The sequence below is a fragment of the Micromys minutus genome (assembly GCF_963924665.1).
Source record: "Micromys minutus genome assembly, chromosome: 21".
Classification (NCBI taxonomy): Eukaryota; Metazoa; Chordata; class Mammalia; order Rodentia; family Muridae; genus Micromys; species Micromys minutus.
Genome location: NC_137956.1, coordinates 7,433,543 through 7,458,799, shown reverse-complemented (window position 1 = coordinate 7,458,799; position 25,257 = coordinate 7,433,543). Strand labels below are relative to the sequence as shown.

At 39.6% G+C, this 25,257-nt stretch overlaps 1 protein-coding gene across 1 annotated transcript in view; it reads left to right on the top strand.

Annotated features, from left to right (window-relative positions):
• The window catches only part of UNC13C (unc-13 homolog C), a gene marked incomplete at both ends in the record, with an annotated part of 411,981 nt that overhangs the window by 103,699 nt on the left and 283,025 nt on the right, over window positions 1-25,257 (top strand). The window contains 2 exons of the mRNA XM_080934341.1: window positions 979-1,001; window positions 1,564-1,628. Of these exons, the coding sequence (XP_080790467.1) occupies window positions 979-1,001; window positions 1,564-1,628 (88 nt within the window). The remainder of the gene's footprint in view (window positions 1-978; window positions 1,002-1,563; window positions 1,629-25,257) is intronic.

Sequence of the window (25,257 nt, the reverse complement as noted above, 5' to 3'; positions counted from 1 at the left end):
TCTCATTCGTGTTTAAAAATGGAAGGTCACTCCAGCTCTGGTACCTTTTTGGTTTGTGTAGAGACACCTCTCCAGTCTTGTTCTATAATGAAAAGTACATAAATTTAAGAGCGGTGTTCCCATGTAAACCATAGGTGACCATATTCTTATGATCTTAGCAGCTTCAAACTGGGCTGTGAAAACAGCAACTAGGTAAACACCCAGGAGAGCTCACAGAACTTTACCACCTATCTACTTGGTCCTGTGAAAGGCTGAACTGAAATGTATTAGGCCCTGACTTATCCCAATTTGCATGGGAAGGCTATGGACCCACTAGCCTGGTTGCTTTGCAATGTTCACCTGCTTTGAGTCTCCAAAGCATCCCATGGAGGTCCAGGGGAGGCTCCCTCTGATGCATATTAGCTTGTGGTCTGAAGTCATTTAATCTTTGCAGATACCAGTTTTGATATTTGTAAGATGGACTTTTCATAATGTAACTCGAATTTCATGGTGTGAGACACTTCTAAAAGAAAACTTTTAGATAAATCAACCTCTGTAGTCATTATGGTAATATAACTACTAGTATACAATTTGGATTTCTCTAGCATTTATTCTCTTAACAGTTGTAAACACTTAGCAAGTGTGACCTCATTTGAGTTGGGTTTACAGTCTCCGGAGTTGGGTAGCTGGTCCAAGCCATGCAGTGAGTGGCAGAGTATTGCTTGTATCCCAGGACCTCTGATTCTTCAACTGTCTTCTTTGTAGAACACGCTTCCTTTTATTAAGTATAGAATTCTCCCTCGTTATGTTTCAAGTATTCTGTCAGAAATCTAGCTATTTACATTATGAGACTCAGTAATCCCTCACTCCCTTGGGGTTCAGTCTTGAAATGGTTCCTTTATCATTTTTAATAGTTTCAATGACTCTGTTCATGTTTATGTTTAGTAGTTTCTGGACAGCTCCATCTAACATGTATCCCTTCTCCTGATTCTCTTCCAGATAGCAGCTCTGTGGATGAAAAGGTTTTCAATCAGAATTTTCTTTTCTTCCCTTCCCACTGATCTTGTCTTTTGTATCTGTTTGTTTGTAACCTGTTAGCCTTGTTTTGGTTCCTTGCTGAGTTGTGGAAAATGCATGTGTTCCCAGCTTTCCCTTCTTTGTCCTTTAAGTGTCCCCCAATGTGTTGCACTTACAAAGTGGTTGCACCTTGCCGGCTGCGCTTATTCAGCTTCTGTTCGCCAACCCAGGGGTCTGCTACGGTCAAACAGAGCATCTGTTCTCAAGTCCGGCTAAGTCCTGACCTTCCTGGCTGATTCATGGTCTCTCCTGCAACCTACCAAGCTTTAAGGACAAAGAGCACTTGGAATAGGATGCATTTCCAATGCTTTTGTTTAAATGCAGCTGATCTCCAAAGCTCCTCCCACAAAGCACAGTTTTGACTTGGAGCTGACCCCGCTTAGCATTCATCATCGTGGGTGCTCAATGTGTAGTGCAGTAGGCCTGTGTCCCCGAGTCTTCCCCCCCCCCCCGTAGTTGTACAATGCTAAACACTTGTTTGTTTTCTTTTCTTGTGATTCGTTTAAGGCTCGAATAGTAAGTGGCAATGATTTGGATGCGTCCCAATTCTCCGCACTCCAGGCGTTTGGTGGGTAAGTAAGTCTGAGTCTCTCTACTTCGTTTCATATGCCAGTCCTGCTTGGCTGTCTTCCCAAGATAGATCTTGAAGGCAAGGTGTTTGCATCATGATGCTGGTGGTATGGCCAGCCCCATTGTTTTGTTTTAACAGTAAAATTGCTTTGCTTTTAACCATCAGCTATATTTTAATAGTAGTTTTCTTAACACTACTACACTGCATGTTAGGGACAAAAAGTTCTCACCTGAATATGTGTGTGTGTGTGTGTGTGTGTGTGTGTGTGTGTGTGTGTATGTGTGTAATTCAATGTGGACATATCCATGAAGGAGATAACTGATATTACCACACCACTTTAGATCCTCAGATGATCATTTCATTCATAAATACAGCCATGCTGTCATACACTGCTGGCCTATCTAAGCTATGTTTTTTTCTGTTTCTTTGTATGCTGCCTATTCATGAATATTTTTACATATCATTGACTCTATATATGACCTATTCCATTATTTCTCATGTGACATGCTATTGCAAGACCAAAGACAGCAAAGTGTTCAACATTTAATCATAGAAACAACAAATACCCAAACAATAATTGCCTTCTTTGAAGCCCCAAATTTCACACCGACATCATTCCATGTATGATTCCCTGACCCTATCCTGCAATTATGTCTTCACTCTTGCTCCCGGGGATCAGTACTTTGGTACTGTCATCATTTCAGATTTTAACATGAATACGGTCATTCTACATGCGAGGTTTTAAGTGCTATATAAATGTTGCCTTGTGCCAAACCCTTCAGGTTGCTTGATTTAAGACTAGTTCAAACTTCCCGTGGCCTGGGGTAAGTACTATTTTGACGTTTATTTTACAAGTGAGGTCATCAATGTGTGCAGCCCCTGAGAAGGTTTCCCTTAGTGGAGAGAACGGCGAAGTCAATATTTAAGCCCAAATGATCAGTTCCATGTGCTTAATCACTGTGCTGGTCATATGTGCAGCTTGTTTTCTTGTCTTTTGCTGAGCCATGCGCCTTCCAAACTTCACACTTCATTAATTCTAAATGAGGCACACACATATTTCAAAATGGTACTAATGGTTTCTACTGTAGTGGTCGCAAAACTGCTTTAGGTGCTAGTCTCATAAATGTTCTATAATAAACATTGAATTATTATTGAATTGTTATAGTAAACATTGAATTAGGCACTTTCCCTCTGTAAAAAAAAAAATATATATATATACATATATATACATATATATATATATACATATATATATATATATATATATATATATTTACTTTTTGAGAAGTTCATGCATGAATACTGTATTTATATCATTATATCATCTTCACCTTTCTCCCCCTCCAACTCTTCCTGGGCCCCCCACTTCCTCTCAAATTCATAATCTCTTCTCATGCACTCGACTTATGTACATCTGTCTAGGGCTGACCGCTTAGGATAGGATGACCTTTCATAGGACTCATCCCTAGAGAAAACTGATTCTCCCCCTCCATTGACTGCCTATCTCATCATTAAAATTCCCCCATCCTTATGGGTATGTGAGCTGCCGTGGCCATCGTGCAGGTATAGTTAGATTTTTAAGTGTAATTTTTGAATTAAAACCAGACATACTTTGTGTATAAGTCTGTATAGCTATGAATATAGATTATGTGTTATATTTGTTGAAATTTTATTATATTTGTCTATAAAGCAAAATTTTATACATACTTTGTGGTTTTTAAACTATAGGTTTTCATAGTCTGTTGCTTTATAGTAGTCTCATTTCTTTAACAGATCTTTTTTTTATTAAATATGTGCTAGTTACTTTAAACTGGGGTTTCAAGATTAAACTTCTTATAAATATATATATATATGTATATATATATATATGTATACATTAATTTTATTCTAACTTTCTCAATAAATATAATGAATAGGTATTTTATTGTGTAGATATCTTAGCTTTTTGCCTATTGTTATGATGAAATATCTTGTAAAAAGCATCTTAAGAGAGAAAAGGCTTATTTTAGTTCACAGTTCTGGGTTTCAGTTTATCACTGTGGAAAAATTATAGCATCAGGATCCATCAGTTGGTCAGGTACATTGCATCCACAAGGACGCTGAGCCCATGAGTGTAGACATGCTAGGACTATGATGGCTTCCTCCAGTCTATTCAGTGCAGTATCTCAAGCCTAGGGAATGATGCTGCCCACAGTAAATAGGTCTTCCCACATGAACCAATGTAATTAAGACAATACTTTAAACACTCTCAGAGGTTGTTCTGCTGGGTGTTTATAGATGTGTCATTGAAAATCAACAGCAGCAATCTCGGTGTGTATTATGACTTTAAACATGTGGTGAGTTACCCGCATGCCTGATGGATTGAATAGACAACAGGCATGGGAAGGAAGAGGGATTAGATGTGAAGAGCCAGAAACTAATCACAAGAAAGACATGCAGAGAGCTGCAGGCAGAAGGCTGCCTCCTGGAGGAGCCTTACAGCAAGTTAGTGGCCATAGTCGGCAGCTGTATGGCCTTTGTGGGTCCAATTTTAGCTGGGGGCAGCTTGTGAGAAATATAGACCAGGAATTAATGCTATCAGGAATTAATGCTATCATGATTTCTGGAGACGTGATAGCTAGAAGCTGCGAGCAAACCACCATGCTCTGATCAGATTCTCTCTAAGGGATATCGTAGTTCCTGAAAACACCCAACTGCAGCTAAATAAGCCACCTAAGTAAATAATTATGAGTGAGATAGTAAAAGACTCTTCTCCAAATATAAGCCCTCATTTTACTTAGAATAAATAACCCTTTGGGCTGTCTCTTCTTTGGGACATCTGTCATCAGAGTCTTTTAGGTTGCATGGGGAACATTTCCATGATTCCTTATACCTTATTCCCCAAATACCTGCCTTATCTGAAGGAGAATTAAAGTAATGCTAGAGCTTGTTTCCTCTTCCAGGGATGCTGCTTATAGGCAGTCAGAATGGTTCATACCGTCCGACATACCATCATAGGCTCTCCTGCAATATAGCCTCTAATAAAATTAGGCTGTCTCAGAGCCTTGATAATAGGGTTGTTAACCTTTATACCAAGAAGGCTGGGAAAGCACTAAAATCCATGTGGCATGTATATAGGTTTGCAAATGTCAAGGGGTTCATGCTGTGAGAGCTCAAGTTCTTATGAGTTGTCTAAAACAAAGAGGCATAGCAGCATGGCAGACAATGTTCCATGTATGCCAAGAGTGTCTGTGATGAGATCAAGCACTCTTCCCTTAATGAGGAGCAGAAATTGTTGTGGACGTGTTGAAGGCATATGCACAGAGTCAGAAAGTTAAATGAATAGGAAAGATTTCAGGTCATAAAAACTCAAGATTCATTTTATAAAACTGCTACCACATAGAGGTAAAAAAATGAGCACTTGGAACTGGAGATTTCCCATCCCTCTTCTTCCTTCTCCGCACTGCAGAATGTGTCTGAAATCATTATATTCCTTCGCTCATGTGAGGGAACTCTCATGATTCTGAAATGGGCTGTGGCTGTTCCCTTACCCACAGTCATCTTACATCTCCCAACCACCATTACCAGGAGAGAGGCAAGGAAGGACCAGGAAGGAAGAAAAGTGGAGAATGCCTCTTGAGAGAAAATGACAGGATATGAGGGACTCTGAGAGAGGGAGCTGGGATCTGTATTCTGACTTCATTTTCAAACTGCTAAAATTGGGGAGAATAAAAGAGCTCATATTCCCAAGGCTGTTCAACTCTTCCCTTGGATACACAGTTTGCAAAATCACACAAATCAATGTTTCCAGTTGTTTCTTCATTTTACGCTTCATCTTAATTGCAACAGCTCTGTCTGCTGTAGGACCTAACTAAAATCAGAGGCACAGAACTTGTTGTAGCTATTGTATTCCTATTTCTCCATGACATTTCCAGATGCACTGTACTTACACTCTCTTCATGACTCCTATCTTTGATTTCCTCCTAGCCAGCCCCTAAATTAACTGTTTAACACAGAAACTAGGTTTATTCTGATTTTCTTAGGTCAAGTCTTCTCTCTTGTACCCAGGAATTGTTTCTTTCAGGTAGTCGTGTTTCATGAATCTTGTTCTTGGCAATGATGTTCATGAATCAGAAATACCTCTAAGCTTAGACAGTGTTGGCACCCACTGCTAAATTTCTCATATAAGGGCCTCCAGTTGACCCTACATCCTGCATCCTTTACTCATAGATCTCCAAGTATTTAGCAGTGAGTTAGCTCACATAGTCAGTTCTGTACCAGTCACACTGATGGGTCATGATGAAAGAAATAAGAGCCCCAAACTCTCACTTCCAGCTAGTTGTTTTCTACAGAAACCATCTCTCTTCTTTCTAGAGCAGAGATCTTGCTTTAGGTTAAGACTAGATTAGAGATTGCTAACTATGTGAAACTTCTAGGATGGAAACAGATTGATTTACCAATTCATTGTTGCACTGTACTTTAATCACAAGGCTGCATCTTTAACCTCCATTCATGTTACCATTGACCTCAGATGTAGCTTGTTTCCACTTCTGTGTATTGTCCAATCTCTATGCTATTAAGGATTATACTCCTTACACCCAGTCTTTTCCTTCTCAAATGTACTTCCCAGCTTCATCTGTAGTGTGAAATGCCGATCCTTTTGTGTGGATTTGAATAGCCTTCATGAGTTTTATCTCTATTTTATGAAAAGAACACAGTGTTCCTCCTCCCAGCTCTCATTAGCATTTTTCATTCATATAGCACCTATTAATTTCTAAAATTAAATACTCATTTGGAGGAGTTTAGCTTGATTAAATGATTCCAGAGAAAACCTTTATCACCCTGTTTGGAAGAGGCACAGTATGGTGTGGTAGATGGGATGCCTCTGTGGTCCCATACTGAGGCATCCCTTCATCCTGAGGTACCAGCCACAGGACTGGTATAATATAAAATAGAGTTTATTTAGGGCATGGGGAGGGGAGTTGAGACCGAGAAAGGGAGGGGGAGGAGGCCATGAACATGTGGAGGAGGGAGAGGGGAATGGGGAGAGAAGAGACAGAGAGGAAAGGGGAAAAGAAAGTAAGAGAGCAAGTGTGAGAAGAGGGTAAACAACCTCTTTTATAGTGAGTTGAGCCTAGAAGAAATACTAACAACCATAACTTAATAAAAGCAATGAAACTAAAAGTTATTGATTACATAAAATACTTTGAGTCTTAAAAAAGTCACATACAGTTTTTAAATTCTGGGTTCTCACAGGATGACTCCAAGACTAAATTAAAGCTCCCTCCCTTTAGAGAAGAAGATCACAATAAACTTCAACTCTGTTGGTATAATCAATAGACACAGCACTAGTTAGCACAGATGAGGCCTGATTTTCTTTATTAGGTAACTGCCCCATCAAGTAACACATAGTGATTTTGAAGCTAGTTTGGGCTAAAAGAGATTTTGTCTCAAATAAGCAAGCAAATAAAAATTCAACAAAACCTCACTTTCCCCTGCTTTTCATTAGTTATTAGCACTTGTTAATTCTCATTTATTAGAAGATTGCTCATTTCATATGCTTTTCAATTTCTGTGTTTAGTAAAATCTTGTCAATTTCAGTAATATGTATCCTACCCTGTACAACTCATAAAGCTGCTCTTTTCTCAGAAAATTAAGGCCATAAACACAATCTACTTCTCCCACCTTACTACCATGACCCTATTCAAGGATTTTTTCCCCTTAGATATTAATATAAAACAAAAAATCAATCCAGAGAAAACGTTATTCTCTTTGACCCCAGAGCATCATGGGAGGACCCACCTAACACAGCAGCCTGCTGAAAGAGTTCAGCCTCAGAAGAATTAGATTCTTTGTTAAGAAATTCAAAAGAGTGGCAGACATAGTAATGTGTGGTCATGGCAATCCCAGCATTTCAGGAAGCCGAAGGAGGAAAGTTGCAAACATGCAGCCAGCTTGTTCTAGAAAGCAAAATATTAGCCCAGAGAAACACCAGATAATAATCTTGAGGAGAATATGATTTTTTTGAGGAAAATCATTACAAAACATACTACATTTTTCCAGAAGCTCCTCTCTATTCAACTCCCTTGGTGAATATTTATATATTCTGAACTTCAAGACAGATCTCTCCATCTCTGGTTTGCCTCAAATTCATGAATAAATCTGAGAGTTTTAAATACATCACATAGAATCCTGCTTAATCTTCTAACACCTTCTATATGAGAGAGCAAAAAATTCTACCTTCATAAAATCAGAATTCAAGCGCTCTTTAAAAAGCATGAGTTACATAACTACAGAACATGTCACCTGTTATATGGGATAGAATTAATAATCCTTGTTAGTAAATGACTCTATTAGTTTATTTTCTGTTGCTATGATAAAACAACATGACCAATGCAACTTAAAAAAGAAAGCATTTAATTGGACTTATAGTTTCAGAGGGTAAGTATCCATGACAGCAGGAAGCTAAAACAGCATCCAGAGCTGGAGTCAAAGAGCACACTGGGGATGGTGGGAGGCTTTTGAAGCCTCAAAGTCTGCCCATGTGAGACATCTCCTCCAACAAGGACACATCCTTAATTCTTCCCAACAGGTCTACCAACTGGGGATCAGGTATTCAAATGTATGAGCCTATGAGAGTCATCCTCATCCAAACCACCACATTCTATATTCTGCCTCTCATAGGGTCATGGCAGTGTTATAAATGCAAAATGTAGTCCAATTTTACTCCCTCCCCCCATCATAGTTTTTCTTTTTAAAGTCCAAAGTCTCTTGTGAGACTTCAGGCAATCTTTTTAAGGCCTCTCCTAAAATAGAAAAGTAAATCAAATACTTCTAATAGACAATGGAACAGAATAGATATTACTATTTTAGAATGGAGGAATACAGGACCAAAATGAGATGAAACCCTGCTAGGCAAACTTCAAACCCTGTAGCTAATCACTATGTGTGACATCAAAGGACTTAAATAGTTCTGCTCTTCTGTCTTTGCTGTGAGCAAAAACTTCTCCTTCTTGATATGCTTAAATTCCCTGTCTTCAGCTTTCCTTGGCAGATATCCCATGGTTCTGGCACCTTGAACATCTTGAGGTCTCCAAGGAAATACAGAATTTACTGTCACAGCTTTACATAATGATCTCTTAGCAACTCTTGCCTTCTTGAGACCTTCATTCAGCCACTGTCCCACTATGTGTTGCCTTGCTTTGATAGCTCTCCTTAACTGAGGAAGAAGAGTTCACAAGTCCTTCTTCACATATTACATCTTTGTGGCTTTAAAGTCAGAGCCACATGAAGATTCCAGGAAGGTCAGCTGACAGCTTGAGAAGGAGCCAAAGCCTTTGAATCACATTTGCAGGAGGTCTTGGTTTCTGGGAATTTTATTTTCACAGGTTGGAAACTTAGCTGGGTGGGGTTCTTATCTTGAGAGTAGATAATTCCCCCCTTCCCCCCACTTCAGATAAGGCCTCTCCTTAATTCTTTCAGCATAAGCCTTGGCTCCACCATTAAACTTTCCAGTGTTCCTTTTCTCTTCAAAATGTAAATTTTTCATTTCTATCTGGTCCATTTGCTCTCTTTCATTGTAGAACTGCTTAAGAGTGGTTACTAATAACCACATGACAGAGTCAATATCAGGCTTTCTTGAGTCTTCTTTGCTAAAGAAATTAGTCTAATTACTTTTCAATTTCACCTCAGGTATATTGATTGGACAAAGGTAGATTGTCAGGTATATTTGATTGTTCATCAAAATGTCTCAAGAATTTTCTCTATCCCACATGGTAGTATTGTCCCTTTCTGAAACCTCTTGAGCTGGGTGGGTCTCCATAATCTGCATAGCTCTCAGCAGTAATGTCTTCCAGGTCCCTCCTAGGATGACCCATTAAGTTCTGCTTTCAGGATTCAACCACTTTTTTAGTTCAAAGTTCTAAAATATCCCACATTCCTCACAGAAACAACATGGTCAGGTTCCTCAAAGCAATAACCCACTCCCTAGTACCAACTTCTGAATCTGTTTCTTTTCAATTGCTGTGATAAATCATCATGAACAAGACAAGTTGTAAAGAAAAGCATTTCATTTGGCTTATACTTTCAAATGGTTTCAGATAGCAGTAGGCAATTGGAGCACCAGCTGAGATCTAACATCTCACAAGCAGGAGGCAGAGATGCTAGGTTTATGAAACCTCAAAACCTGTCCTGTGACAAACTTCCTTCATTCAGGGCATACCTCCCAGCTCTTTCCAAACATTTCTACCAACAACGGGCTGAATATTCAAATGTGTCAGCCTATGGGGTTCATTGTCATTTGAACTACTACAATGACTAAGCCAAAACACACAAGTGTGAGCCCACCAAACAAGAGGAAACATACATACCCTATCTCCTAACCCTACTGATTTATCCCTAAGTGTCATGATGAAAATGGCTAACATAAAAAAAAAAAAGTCAGAGAAAAAAAATCAATGAGGAGTATGATAATATATAGCATGATTGTTAGCGTTATTTAATAAACATCATATCCCATGAAGGAAGTTAGCCGATACTTTCTGTTGTCCATACAATAATGCAGCAGAACAAGAAAATAATCACAGTTCATAAAATAATATGCTTCTACAGCCTCATAATATTTCACTCTTCATTTAAAGTATCAATTTCTTTAATCCATAACAGTTTCTTAAATATTTAACAGCCTCCTGCCAGAACTGCACTGTAATTCTCAAGACACATTGATTCTAGGACTAGCAGATGAAGAGGCTTCTTTCTCTAAGCCGTCTTCACTATTTGGAACACATAGATAAATGATGGCCTCATTACAAAGAGGTATGTTAGGCGATGCTTTTAAAAAACAGAACCATGTCTCATTCATAATTATTCTCCATCACTGATACTCTTTGACATGTTATAACCAGCCCATATTGAAACATTGTGTAGAACTTTAGTTGAATCTCTTAACAAATTTTGATGTAAGAATTGTAACATTACAAATAAAGTGACTGAGGTTCAGAGACATGAGATATGTTCAAGGTGAAAGAATGTCTAAATATCAGACCTGGGGTGTAACATGCCCTCAGGATTCCAGGACTTTATTGCTTCACTATTATGTCAGATTTATAGATAGTTGATATTCAAATACTTAACATTATGTCTGGATCTATTCTGCTCTGCATTATACCGAGTACTATATGCACTGGATATTATATTCTTGTGATATTTTGTCAAACAATGGGGCTGCTTTCTGCCCTTGTCCAAAATTTTTTTCCTCAGGCTAAATTTAAAAGTAATAAGCAAGGTATATTTGGAGAGTGTTGTTTTCCCCAGTTAAGATCCTTGGAGGCAAGGGCTTAGTGAGGCAAAGGATCCTGGGAGTCAGGCAAGTGGTAAAAGTGGAACTTATTTATTTGAGGAAATAGATGAACCTTTATACCTGCTTTCCAGCATCCCCAGTGTCTCATGTTATCTTTGTCAAAAACTGGCTATAGTGTATGTGTTGGCTCTCCAGGCAGCAAGTCCCTGCTTAGTTCCTCCTACAGGAGAGGTAGCTGAAACTCTGAATGTCTAACTACACATAGGAAACATCTGTAGCAGCCTCTGAATCAGTCACAGTAGTGAATGTCTGCACCTTAGATAACACCGACTCAGATGTCCTGAGAACATCATCATGGAAAGCAACTCCTTGGAGAGGAGAGAAAAAGAGAAGCCAGTGATCTTAAATTCAGAGCGTTATATGGGGTTGAACAACTAGGGCAGAGTCACCTGTCAAAAGTATGAAAGACGTAATGCTTAGAGAGACACTAGCCTCCTGCAGCAGGTGCACTCAAGCAGACCAGAGTGTCTTTTGCTTTGAGGACTTTCACACAACTCTGTCAGCCATGATAAGCATCACTGTACCTCCAGCTCATTATCTTGATGTTGTACTCAAAAACTGCCAGGCAGGAGAAGCCAGAGCCTGAAGTGTGTACAAACCATTACTGTTAGAACGATCCAAGTATAAACTTTTTCAGAAACCTGACACCGTCACAATATAATTCGTCTATACAAATAAAGATGGCTTCGGGACATGTACTTGCAATAGGTAGATTTGAAGCCACCACTACAGAATCCCTGTCTCACTGCCTGATATGAAGACCACGGTCAACGATTTCAATCACATTCCATTGTAATATATTCACAGGATCATTCAGTGTGTCTCACTTCTTATTCAGCATCCATGGGGTTGCAGAAGGGGATAGTTTTATGACAGAGTGCCCAGAAAATACAACTTTGTTTAAAATGAATAGAGGTAAACTATTTTAGATAGAAAAGGAGGGATTTTCCAAGATGCAAAATTCTAGATGTCAAACTGGAAAAATCTGGGTAACTGCCCACCCAGGATGATCTTGGGGAATCTGGCTGCCTTAGCTTACCACTAGATGGTTCCTGTGAGGTAACACGAGTGTCAAGCTCACTAGAACCTTTTGTGAGAGGGGTAAATTGAGCAACACACTTGCCCTACACAGCCACTTTTCCTGGGATTTACTGAAGACAGTGCATAGAATGAGACTTGAAAAGATAGTGTCCTAGTCTGGGTCCCACCTGGTACATTTATTTGGCCATAACGGTCAAAACTACTGGCTGTAGCTCTTTTCTGCCTGTCACAGGGAATTGCAGGATGGGCCAAGAACTGTTTGTCCTCATCTAGAAGACCCACTTTGAGTTGTTAGTGGACACAGATTCTGCCACCTCTGCTTAAAAAGTCTTTCTACATCCTACCACTGAGCATTTCCCTCCTGGCAAAAAGTAACACTTAGTATACATTAATGGTTAGCAACAGTGTGTTTGCTGTCAATCCAGCTACAATAGAACTCTACCAGACAGGAAAACCAGAGTTTCTCTAGCATTCTGACTCTATTTAGGTCAGAGGAGCAGATAACATAAACATAGTAAAAACATGACAAAATATTAATGCTAATGCCCATTGACTTAGAATGGAAAAACTCATGAGAGATGACAATAGTATGTCACTTGACATCAAGTCAACAGGTTTGTGCAGAGCACAAGTGCAGAAGCCATGTTCATTCTTTGCATCCTTTGGATCTTTATAGAAGATGTGGCATCCGCAGCCATCTTTCCTCCTGTGCTTGCTTCACTTAGTTAGGAAAGTTATTGAGAAGAAGGCACACAATTTATAGGAATTGGGAATTAAAACTGTAGTTTCCTGTGGCTAGCATATATCAAATGGCATTTGGTATATTGACTGGACTTTCTCGCAATGCTATGGTCAGAAGCACTTGCTTTGATATAAAAACTGCTTGTCTGATTGGTAGAAGTACAAGGCTTATAACTAGTGTGACAAATTTTTTATAGGCTGGTCCAGATTGAAAATCACTCAACTGTTAGCTAACAATATGCTATTATTTTTATTGTGTTTTAAAACCTGCTTTACTTAATCTAAATACCTGAAGAATTATTAGCTCATCATGGTGGCAGTGGTATCCTAGAGAAGCAGTGAGTTATAGGTGGCCTCTGTGTTCCCTAAGGTGTCACTGTATGTGGGCATGCAGAGCCTAGGATGCCTCCATCTTTTCTTAGATAACATTGCATTGTGGGAAAATAAGATCCTGGCAGCCTCCACTTCCCCTTAAGTATCATTGGATTGAGAAGTAGGTTCCTGGTGGTCTTACATTCCTTTAGGCATCATTGTATTGTGGAAAGGTAGCATCCTGGTCACCTCCAACATCCCTCAGGTATGGCATGGGTGCATGCTTTGTCCACCTCTGAGGACATTACCGTTTTACACTGGGAGAAGCCAGCAAAGACAAATGATGGCTTGACAATTCGAATCTCTGTTGCTTGTAGTGTAAGGTGGATATAGGGACTTCGTTATGCTTTTGAAACCCAGCAATGGTAAAGTTGCTGGAATACCACTGAAGCAGAGTCTTGGTAAATGACCCACAGCTTGCAACTTGTTTGGCTTGAGAATAATAGGAAATGATTTAATTTGAATGTTAAATGAATGACTAGGGCTACTGAGTTAAATAATAGGGGATTTGGGATTTAAGTTTTAGTGATTTGAGATTTAGTTTTAACAGAAGGCACAGCTAGGGGAGAGCGGCATAAAGCCTAGAGAGCTAGACTGGGGGATGGAGGGCCGAAATAAGGACACCATCATGCTTTCCAAACAGTACATACTGCCTTGTTAAAATCAGGAACAAGGCAGGTGACTATGTCATAGAGATTGTGACAAGCTGTCAGTCCTTGGAATATCATTGCATGTAGATAAAATTATCATTTATTCTCTCTTTAAATTTAAAAGTGAAATTCAATAGTTTAATTCCTGTATGAACTCGGGAGCTGCAAATCAAATTCAAGCTAAATAGCAGTCTAAATTATAGCCATAGCAAGTGTGATAGTTTGTATATGCTTGGCCCAGAGAGTGTCGGGATTAGAAAGCATGAGTGGCCCTGCTGGAGTAGGTGTGTCACTGTGGGTGTGGGCTTTAAGACCCTCATCCTAGTTGCTTGGAAGCTAGCAGTTCTCAGATAAAGATGCAGAACTCTCAGCTCCTCCTGCACCATACCTGCCTGGATGTTGCCATGTTTCCACCTTGATGATAATGGACTGAATCTCTGAATCTGTAAGCCAGCCCCAGTTAAATGCTGTATGTATAAGACTTGCCTTGGTCATAGTGTCTGCACATAGGAGTAAAACCCTAACTAAAACAAAAATGATACCTTTTCTTTCTGAAAGTGTGCTAGTTTTCATCTCTCTAAAAGAATAATTCTGATTTCCTTCTTAGTTGCTGTTAGAAGAAAAGTAATTGATACATATGAAAAGCAGATGTTTGCTACATTTTTGGTCATTAACAGTCTTGGGTTATTTTTTAATTAATTTTTGGTCTTATTTTGTGTGTGTGCATATGTGTATGCAAGCAACATGTGCCAGACAGAGCTCACACATCAAGGTCAGAGTCAGTCCTGACTTCCATTTGTGTTGTGAGGATTAAGATCAGGCAATCAGAATTGGCAGAAAGTGACTTAACCAACTGATTCATCTCACCAACCCCGGTCTTCGTTTTGAATCCCCTTCAATGTTGACAGCTCTGTGAGGTTGCTGATAGTGGGCTTAGATATAAAAGACCTAACAGTATTCAAATGAAACTTAAGTGATGTCTTTGAAGAGGGAAAATATTTTAATTTTAACATCAGTCAGCCAATAGCACAGAGCGAAGCCATGATAGATAATAAATGAACAATGAAGCCTAGATAATTCACAAAAAAGATGAAGGGGGGTGGAATGGTCTATGGAGGCTTAGGAGGCATGTGGGTAAGGGGGATGCCTCTGTGGGACCCATGTTGGAAGTCCCTCCCCCATAAGCAACCAGCCACACAACAGTATAGTGTAAAATAGAGTTCATTTAGGGCATGGGGAGGGGAATTAAGAAGGTACTAGGGGCAGAGACAGAGAAGAGAGGAGTAGAGAAGTAGAGGCTGGCCATGAACACATGGAAAGAGAGGGGGTAAGGGAATGAGGAGAGGAGAGACAAAGAGGGTAAGAGAGGAGGAAGAGAGCAAGAGACCAAGGGAGTAAGGGAGCAAGAGAGAGAGGAGGGAGCAAGCAGCCACTTTTATAGTGCCAGGTAACTGTGGAGTGGGGTTTACAGAATCCCAACAAAGCTAGCCAGTATAATCCTGGTCAGTGTTCTTACATTTGCACACTAGTCACAAGACCAAGATTCACTTCAGCTCACTTATATGTGATGTTGGTGGAAGACATACCAGGGTCAATGGTATAATCAGTTAAACCATAGCCAGAGAACCGAAGTATTTATTTAATTTAACCTTTTTCCGTGACCTGGAGTAATTAAAAGTCTTCCTGATTTGTCTCAAAATAGAACAAATCTCTCAGACTTTATTTTTTTTAAATCAGTTTAGAGTTGTTTCCTTTCTTTCTTGGCATCTTCCAGTTTTGTTCTAGAGCAAATTCTGTGTGCCTTTTGCTGGTTACCATTCATAGTCTGACTTTCCAGGCAGCTGCATGGGTGTGTCCTGAAGGATATGCAGTGCTGAAGCCTAGCCTTGCACAGATCCCCAGCACTCTAGTGTCCCTGCTTCTCAGCTCTTTGGCATGAGGAGGCCCCATGGGAGAGCCTTATTGGCTGTTTCTGAGTCTTCAGGCGCCTGTGTGACACAGCACCTTCTGCTCAAGACATGGACTTTTGTTTTTATATATTACCACATGTGAATAAAAATGCAATAATGTTTACTAGAGAAATGAAACAGTTTTCTTGAAAAACGTGTAAATAAATAATAAACAAGAGGTATTTCCAACATGATATCTAACTACATTCATTTATTTTTTTATTGGATGTTTTTTTCATTTACATTTCAAATGTAATCCTCTTTCCCAGGTTTTCTCTCTATAAACTCCCAATCTCATCCTCCCCTCCTGCTTCTATGAGGGGACTGCCCCACCCCTCTACCCACACCTTCCCATCTCCATGCCCTGAATTTCCCTACATTGGGGTATTGAGCCTTGGCAGGACCAAGGGCTTCTCCTCCCATTGATGCCCAACAAGGCCATCCTCTGCTACATATACAGCTGGAGCCATGGGTTCATCCATGTGTACTCTTTGGATAGTGGTTTAGTCCCTGGGAGCTCTGCTTGGTTGGTATTGTCCTTATAGGGTTGCAAACCCCTTTAGCTCCTTCAATCCTTTCTCTAACTCCTCCATTGGGGACCTAAGTGATTTCACTATTGAGAAAAGGCCATCTTCTTGGAGCCCAGGCCCTATGATGACAAAATCTACACACTCAGCTAAGCTACCTTGGCTTATACCACTGTGAATCATGGGCAGAGAGAGACCAGAAGTCATCCATAAACATGACCTGGCTAAGCCCATGACTACAGAGGAGAGACATTTGAACCTCAGTGACTACTCTGCGAGGTATCCTAGCAAAAACATTGCAAGACTCCCTTCCTCTCAAACTCATATCTGTTTGACCAGGGTACTTTTTCCTTTAACTTGTTTAATCAGCTAAAGTCCTAATTTTTACTCAACCTCCTTTATTATGTTTTTGTCCATTGAGACCAGTTATAGGAGAGAGATGTTCCTTGATTATTAAATAAATTGTTATGTCTTTCTCTACCCATAGTCTATACTTTTTTAGCTTGCACTTAATTCATTAGCTGTATGTGTCCATGGATTATATCTCTCAAAAATAACCCTCTGCTTCTTTTTCCCATCGGATGGTGACACTGGTTTTGGTGGTTTTAATGGGGGAAGAATATACTGAAGCTGGCTTCGCAGCACTGGAATCTAATACAGAGCATAGGGCCAGATTCGCACCATCTTGAGTTCTCTGTAAAATGGTATAATCTGGAAAGTATAAAGAAATATGAATCTATAATAATAATAATGATAGTTTTAGAGGCTGCCTTGGTCTTTCTTATTCAGAATACTGTGATAATTTTATCAATGTTCAACAAAATAAGTATGCAGTTTGTTATTGAAGTTAGCATGTCAATATAGAATTGGTTTCATGACACTTTTATAGAAGGTATTTTGAGCTCTTATGAGGTCCTAGATACATATACAGCAGAGGACATCCTGGTCTGGCCTCAGTGAGAGAAGATGTGCCTAACCCTCAAGAGACCTGAGGCCCCAGGGAGTGGGGAGGCCTGGGGGGAGGGGGAAGGGGGAGGAATGGGGATGTTCTCTCAGAGGCAGATGTGGGGGTGGGAGGGAGGTGGTATGAAATGGGGAGTGGTGGGGAGCAGACTTAGAGGGAGATGAAGTCTGAACTGTAAAAAAGGATTAAAGAATAAAAAAATAAAACCTATAAAATCAAATATAATCACAGTAAGAAAAAAAAAAAGCATGTTTGAGGTCCCTTTCAAGAAACTAAGGATATGCAATGCACAGCAAGTAACTTACAGTAACTGTAAACACACGATTGTCGGTTATAAGCTAAAAGGAAGGGGGTATACTGCTGATGTGGTCACTGTACTCTAGAACTTGAAGAAGCTTCAATATCCCACACAAGTCCCGCATACAGTTGGGTCTGTTAGTGTTCTGTCATGGAGATGGGGCAGGGGCTTAAGAGGCCCGACCTCTCCTTGCAGTTAATGGCAGCTGCAGGGGAAGAGGCATTATTTTCCAGTGATATAACCACTGGCAAGTTGTCATATGCTGTATGCTGCCTGCTGCCTGGTTGGAGGGTAGATGTCTGAGATCTTGGGGGTCCAGGTCAGTTGAAAATGCTGGTTCCCCATGAAGTCACCTCCTCTTCAGCTTCTTCTAGCGTTTGTCCACTTCAGCCAGGGGTCTCAGGCTCTGTCCATTGGTTGGGTGCCAGTATTGGCATCTGACTCTTTCAGCTGTTTGTTAGGCCTCTTTGAGGGCAGCCATGCTAGGCTCCTGTCTGCAAGCACACCACAGCATCAGTAACAGTGTCAGGGTCCTGGGCCTCCCCTTGGGATGGATCCCAATTTGGGCCTTTTCTTTGAGAGTGTACAATCTGACTAGTGTGGGAGTCAAAGAAAATACAAGTTTCTACCCATGAATAAGAGAAACAGCTTTGTTCTTGAACAGCTCATGAATGGCTTATTGGTGTACTTATGCAGATGAAGCTATAATTATAATTTAAAAATATAATTTATAAATAGTAAAATTGTAAATATAAATTCTCTAAAACATTTGTCAGTTCAAGAGCAGGAAAAGAAATTAAGACTTTTACATGGTAGAGTTTTATGTCTAGATTTGAAATTAAGAAGGAAAATATCAAGGAAGGTTTCTTAAAACATTATTATGTAAAATTAATGTTTGGCATGTTAAACATTGGGGAAAATATGAATAAGTCTTGCAATATGTAGAAAGTAATTTTTGTAAAAAGCAGTGGTCATCAAGAATCAGTAAAGCGATCACTAAGTTGTCACAGACTAAGGGCCACACCAGTGGATCCAACATCAAATGAGAAGGGATTCGAATGTTTGCACTCAGCACAGACTGAAGGCAGGAAGCCTGGAAGACAGAAACATTTGCTGTCAGCCTAGACAGGAAGTAAAGAGAACCTGGTAGTCACCATCAAAGGGGGAGGTGGGAATTCGGTTAACAAATTGTCAACATGGATGAAAATGGTCATTTCTAAAAATCTTGAAAGAAAATTAGGAGACCTTTTCTGGTTCAAAGCTTTGATAGAGAAGTCATGAGCTTAAAGTTCTCTTAGCCGTTTTCAGTTTAGACACTAATGAAGTATCAACAGACTTCTCAATTCTCAGTCTTTTTTTTCCCCTGTAGTCAAAGTTATATAAAATCTCATTTACTTATTTGTTTGTTTATTCTTTGCCCATTACCAGTCACTTCCCTCTTTCTCTCATCAATCCCAGTAGCTAGTCAGGTGACTACCAGTGGAATATTCTTTGTGAACAGCAGTTGGTCTGCGTGCTACTTGGAACTACAACTCAGTACAGTTAACTGAGCTCCCTCCCCACCCTCATCTCTTGTCTCTGTCTCCTCTGCCATGCCCCCTGCATGTCACAGTTTCGGAAACTTCACCCTTAATGCTGTCACCCTTCTAGAGTGGTCTCCGACACACACTATTTCTGTTTACAAGCCCTTGCACACACCATAGTCCTGTGCTTACAGGGCTCATCTTTTCTGTATAGAAAGTTGATATTAAGTTCCCTGCTCACTCTTAGCAGCTGCTGCTTTTCCCTTAGGGAACATTTCACAGTTTCACTCTATATGTGTTTGGTGATAACCTGAAAGCCATCTCCTCTCCCACAAGGTTACAATTTTCTTCTCAACAAGGGCCATATCCTAGATTTTAATGACTGTGTTCCTGCACCTGTTTTGGTGTGTGGGCTGTAACAGATGCATAATAAATATTCTTTGACAAATTTAATGCTACTAAGATCCATTCCTGTTTCCTATAGATAAGGCTGTGCTGTCAAGTATCTGTTTAAAGACAAACAACTACTTGTCTTTGTTATGATATCCTTATCTGATAGCCACTTAATTAATTTCCAGGTGACAGGCATTTATATATAAAAAATATACACGTTCATGGACTAGAAGGATTTTCCAATAATGAAATTTCAGACATTATGAAGAAAATGAGAAAAACAAAATCATTTTGCTCATATCATAGTGCATAGGTATTATCAGCATCGAGGGTTTCATCTGGTGAAGGGCAAATTCTACTAATATATAAACAGTACAGAGGCAATAGAAATACATTTTCTATCTTTTAGTAATGCCATCATTAGTATAAGTACTGTAAAGAGACTGTCAAATGTTCCTATTTATATTAAAAATATTAGTAATTTTTTTCTAACCTGCTTTTGCCTTAAATATCTTGGGTTTTTTTTCCCCAAGGAAGATACAGCATTTGTTAAAGTAAATTACAGGTCTTTGTTTTAATATATATTTTATACATTAAAATATGTTACTTTGAACATACATTCTGTAAGTGATCACTCATGAGTACCTCACAGATGATCCTCAGTTTTCCTATAACTACTTGATAAACTAGGTTAATAAGTTAGCATAGGTAGAAAGATGGATGAACAGTTAAGAGCACTTGCTCCGATTACAAATGACTCAAGTTTGATTCTCAGCACCCATGTCAAAACAATTCACAACTGCCTGTAACTACACATCTGGGGGGATCTGACACCCTCTTCAGGCCTCTACTGCTATTACACTTATGTGCACACACCTATAAATAAACACAGACATATACACATAATTATGTTGGCCAGTCTAAGGCCAATGAAAGTAGCTTACTTGTGTGTGTGTATTCACGTGCACGTGTGCGCACACACATACATACATACACATATATGCATGATTAACCAAAACATGCAATTTTTAGTTGAGTTCCTTGATGCAAAAGAGGCCTCTTGTCCTGAGCATCTTGTGTCAGAGGTTCCTGAAGGCAAGGCTTTGTTCTTTCATGAAGAACACCAACACTCATGGTAGTTCACCAATTAAACAGTCAAAACCATTCCTTTGTTACTAATTTTTATTATTTTTTTCTTTTTTTTTAAATTGGATATTTTATTTATTTATATTTCAAATGTCACTCCCCTTTCCTGTTTCTCCACTGAAAACCCCCTATTTTCTCACCTCTTATACTTCTTCTATGAGGGTGCCCCCCACTCCTGCCTCACCACCCTAGCATTCCTCTACACTGGGGCATCAGGTCTTCACAGGACCAAAGGCCTCCTCTCACATTAATGCCAGATAAGACCCCTTCAGCTGCTTCAGTCCTTCTCCTAACTCCTCTACTGGGGTCCCCGTGATCAGTCCAATGGTTGGCTTTGAGCATCCACATCTGTATTTGTCAGGCTCTGGCAGAGCCTCTCAGGAGACAGTTGTATCAGGCTCCTGTCGGCAAGCGCTTCTTGGCATCAGCAATGGTGTCTGGGTTTGGGGTCTGCATGTGGGATGGATCCCCAGGTGGGGCAGTCTAAAGGTTCACTTCATATTTAATTATGGTAAGCACATAAATGCAGGGGCCTGCAGAAAGCATCTGAGCCCCTGTAACTGGAGTTATAGCCATTTATGAACAACTGATGTGGGGTAAAGAATCAAACTTGAGTCCTCTGTAAGAACAGCCCGTGCTCTTAACTACTGAGCCATCCCTTCAGCCACATTTATTTTTAAATTATATTTGAGGGCATCTTGGCTGATAAGTTTGGAAATTTCTAGGTCATAGCTCACCAGCAGCATTTATTTGTATGGCACTCTAAGCTGCTAATAAAAACAAAATACAACGTTTTAAATGCTCAGACCCATGTGTTTATGGTTCATGTAGAATTCTCTGGAAAAACTAATTGTTGAAAGAATAGAATCTGCTTAGAGACCTAAGTGGATCTCTACCTTTTGCCAAAAGCCAGCAGCTTTCAGCCCAACTAGCCAGTGCCATACCCCTGTCGCTGCCTTCCTTGGGAACCTGAATACCAACAGTCCTCGGCAGCCCTTCTTTTGGTAAGGCCTATAGACATTACCATTACACTGTCTTTTTTGGCTTCAGTAGACTTTTAACTTGGGTTCTTAATAAATAGACGATGACAAAACAGACTGCATAGGGCTTGAATTCAGCAAGTCAACAAACTTCCATGCAGTGCAAATAAGGGGGAAGCATGAAGAAAGAAGAATAAGACATACAGGAGAAAATTGCCATTCCACAATGGTGCAGGGATCTCATGAAATCCACAATATCCAGTTCAAAGGGGACGCTAGACTCTTATAGACATAGCTGGCCTTATACTTTGTGCTTGACCAGTTGGAGTAGTAAATTCTCAGTCAGTAAAGAAACGAAGATGAATGTGAACAGAGGGATCAGAACAGGAGATGAGTGGTTGTTTGTTTATTTGTCTGTTTTCTTAGATACTGGTGTGCTCAGTGACTTTCACCCCTCTCCACAGAAACAGGTAGAAACCAAAAGTAAGGGTCAAACATCTTTCTAGTGACAGTACTGCTCTAACATGCAAAGTCATCAGTGGAGCTGCCTAGCTGATCAGGGTTCTGCCGAGGTAACATTTTTGTGTACTGTGTGAAGGTTTTCTTTGTAGCTTTCTATTGTTAATTCTGTACCAGCTGGCAGCTGAGTACTGTCTGGACTTGGCTATTATTATTTGTAAGATTCATCACCTGTGTCTGTATTTTGTAAAGAAAGTCTGGCAATAGGGTTCATATCACAAGGTTTAGAATTGCTATGGTTACACATAGCATAATCATAAATACAAAAATTCACTGCAATTTTCTTGAGTAGAGAAAACATTTCATGCCTAAAACAATGAATGATTCTGGAAGCATATGTAGTATAAACCCTCTTTAGCTATAATACTCGAATTCTATATATTTTTATTTAGTCTTTGAAATTTTCACATATGGATGCACTGTTTTTTTTTTTTTTTTGTGGTTCCTGCCTGATTCTTCTCCATACAGTTTTCTTAGGCCCCTTCATGGCACTTTCCCACAGTCATGTTTTCTTTTAAAAACCACTTGTGCTTCTGGGAGGCATCCATGGGATATGGGCAACATGCCATGATCACATTGCTTAAGACAGCAGACTCTGTCTCTCAGTACCTATCTTCTAGTACTGTGTAGCTCTGTTCCTCTGGTAGTTATGCCAACGATTTCCATAATGCAAGGGTCTACAGTTTTCACCTTTACTCTACAAATTGTACCATGGGTCAGTGGCTCCTAGAAGATGAAGGGGATTCTATTAAAGTTTCCGGGTCTATTGTCATCTACCAAATATTAAAGCATATACCTTTCCAAATTATGCCTTGTTGAGTTTAGAATGGTTGCCAGTTCATGGCGCCATCACCACAGACATCGCTAATCCACATTCTCATCTCATAGTCATTTCTATAAATACTAGACAGCAACATACGAGCTAGGAACAAGGCTTAAAATATTTAAGGCCCTTGTCACAAACTTCTTGATGACCAACACAGAATTCTAATAACTTATATCCCTATGAGACCAAAGATAAAAATAATGACTTGTAAAGCAATGTTACAAAAACCTGACATTGAAAAATAAATTTAATATTAATAAACAGTAGTTTAAAAATACAGCGGAGGTGCAGGTATTAGTAGTGATATGTTTGGATAATATCAGACCAAAATCTGAGGTTGAGTCTTGCCACACAGTTATGACTTGCACAGTTATCTGTGGAGCACAAAGATGAATACACAGTTATGATTTCCACAATGCTCTGTGGAGCGGACAGGTGGGTCGTTTGTAGGAGCCAACTAGTAATTTTATAGATAAGTCACACATGTCTCCAGCACCCATCAGATTAAGACAAAGATAGTGTAGTATTATCTTATCTCCAGTAGCACTGAGATCAACATTTTACCTTCTTTGCATCTAGAAATCTTCACACACAAAATGACTATGTTTTAGGTTGATACCATATACATTGTCCTAGTTTGGGTTTTACTGCTATGAAGAGATACCATGGCAAAGGCAATTCTTATAAAAGCAAACATCTAATTAGGGCTGTCTTACATTTTCAGAAGTTTAGAATATTATCACCATGGTGAGAAACACAACAACATGCAGGCAGACTTGGTGCTGGAGTAGCTGAGAGTTCTCCATCTTGATCTGAAGGCAACCAGGAGGAAACTATGTTCCACACTGGGCATAGCTTGAGCATAGGAGACCTCAAAGTTCATCTCCACAGTGGCACACTTCCTCTGACAAGGCCACATCTTCTTCAACAAGACTCTTCACCAATAGTGCCACTCCCTGTGAGCCAAGCATTTAAACACATCAGTCTATGGGAACCAGTCCTATTCAAAACACTACATATATCAAGGAAGTTGATTCTGGCTGCTGCACAGTTGTATCACACCATTTCTGGGCATGCATAAAGAGACAGTCACTCACTTTAGTTAGGGAACTGATGACAGGCGAAAGTAATGATAGCACCAAAGTCCAATTGGTGAATCAATGAGTTTTTTTGAAGTTGCTTACGGTGGTATATGTGAAGGGTTACTTATAGAAGTAGAAATGACTCAAAGTCAGCTTCATAACCAAAACCTACCCCAACATGGATGATAGACCAAAAAGCTTGAGACCTGAGGCACACTGTACAACTTGAAGAAAGCACCACAGATTGGAAAGTGTTGCTTTTAAGTGCCTTGGCTGATCTGAGTCTCTTCTGGACAGCTCAGTTTGTCCAAGAGTGTCTGTCTTCAGTTCTTACTACTTATAAAAGCTTGGGGAGGGAGGAGCCTAGTGTATCTCAGTAGTTTCGGGGGCTTCATGGAGCTATTTAAATTGTTTTCTTCCTACACTTTAAGGAGCTTCCACACAACATGAAAAGCTCACTATCCCATGACTTAATCCACTTCCCTCAAAGATGGAAGGTGCTATCTTGGAGGAAATTACTACATGGCAGACCATTGCTATTCTTACTGCCCAGGCTGCTAACCCAGTAGTGTATTTAGTACATTTTTCTTTCTGTTGCATGTTCTAAATTCACTGATGAGTGAATTCTTTCACTATCTGCCAAAGTTATGCAGAAAGAGTCTTGATCCTGTGCAGAAACAGTGCAATAAAATTCTACCATCACTAGGCTGCCACTAATGGTAACAGATACTGTTTGGAAATGGGAGAAGTACTATTTTTCTTAAAATCAGTCATTGGTGGTCTATCAAATTATTCTTTTCAAATGCCTGAAAATATTGTATGTAATAAGTAATTTTAAACCTTTATACACAAGAGTTAGCTTGAGAATCTTATATTCTGGAAAAGACTATATTTAGCCTTATACATAAATTTAAGTAAATATATATTTAAGCAATATGTGTGTGTGTGCATGCGCACACGTGTGCATGCGCACACGTGTGCATGTTCAAGTAAAAATCAGATAGACCAAAATCCATTCTTCTGTAACTATGGCTTCTATATGCTTTGATTGAACTGAGGGCAGGTTGAATATATTCTAGAAAAAAATATATCTATTCGTACCACATGCAGACTCTTCCTTCCTAAGCAATATATCAAGCATTGACAGAGCGTTTACACTGTATTCAACACTGTAACTAACCTAGAGGTACTTTATAGTGAGTAGGTGATGTGTATTGAGCCCCTTCCATCCTGTGCTCTTTGATTTAGAAGATTTGAGCACCCAAATGTGATGTTATCCAGC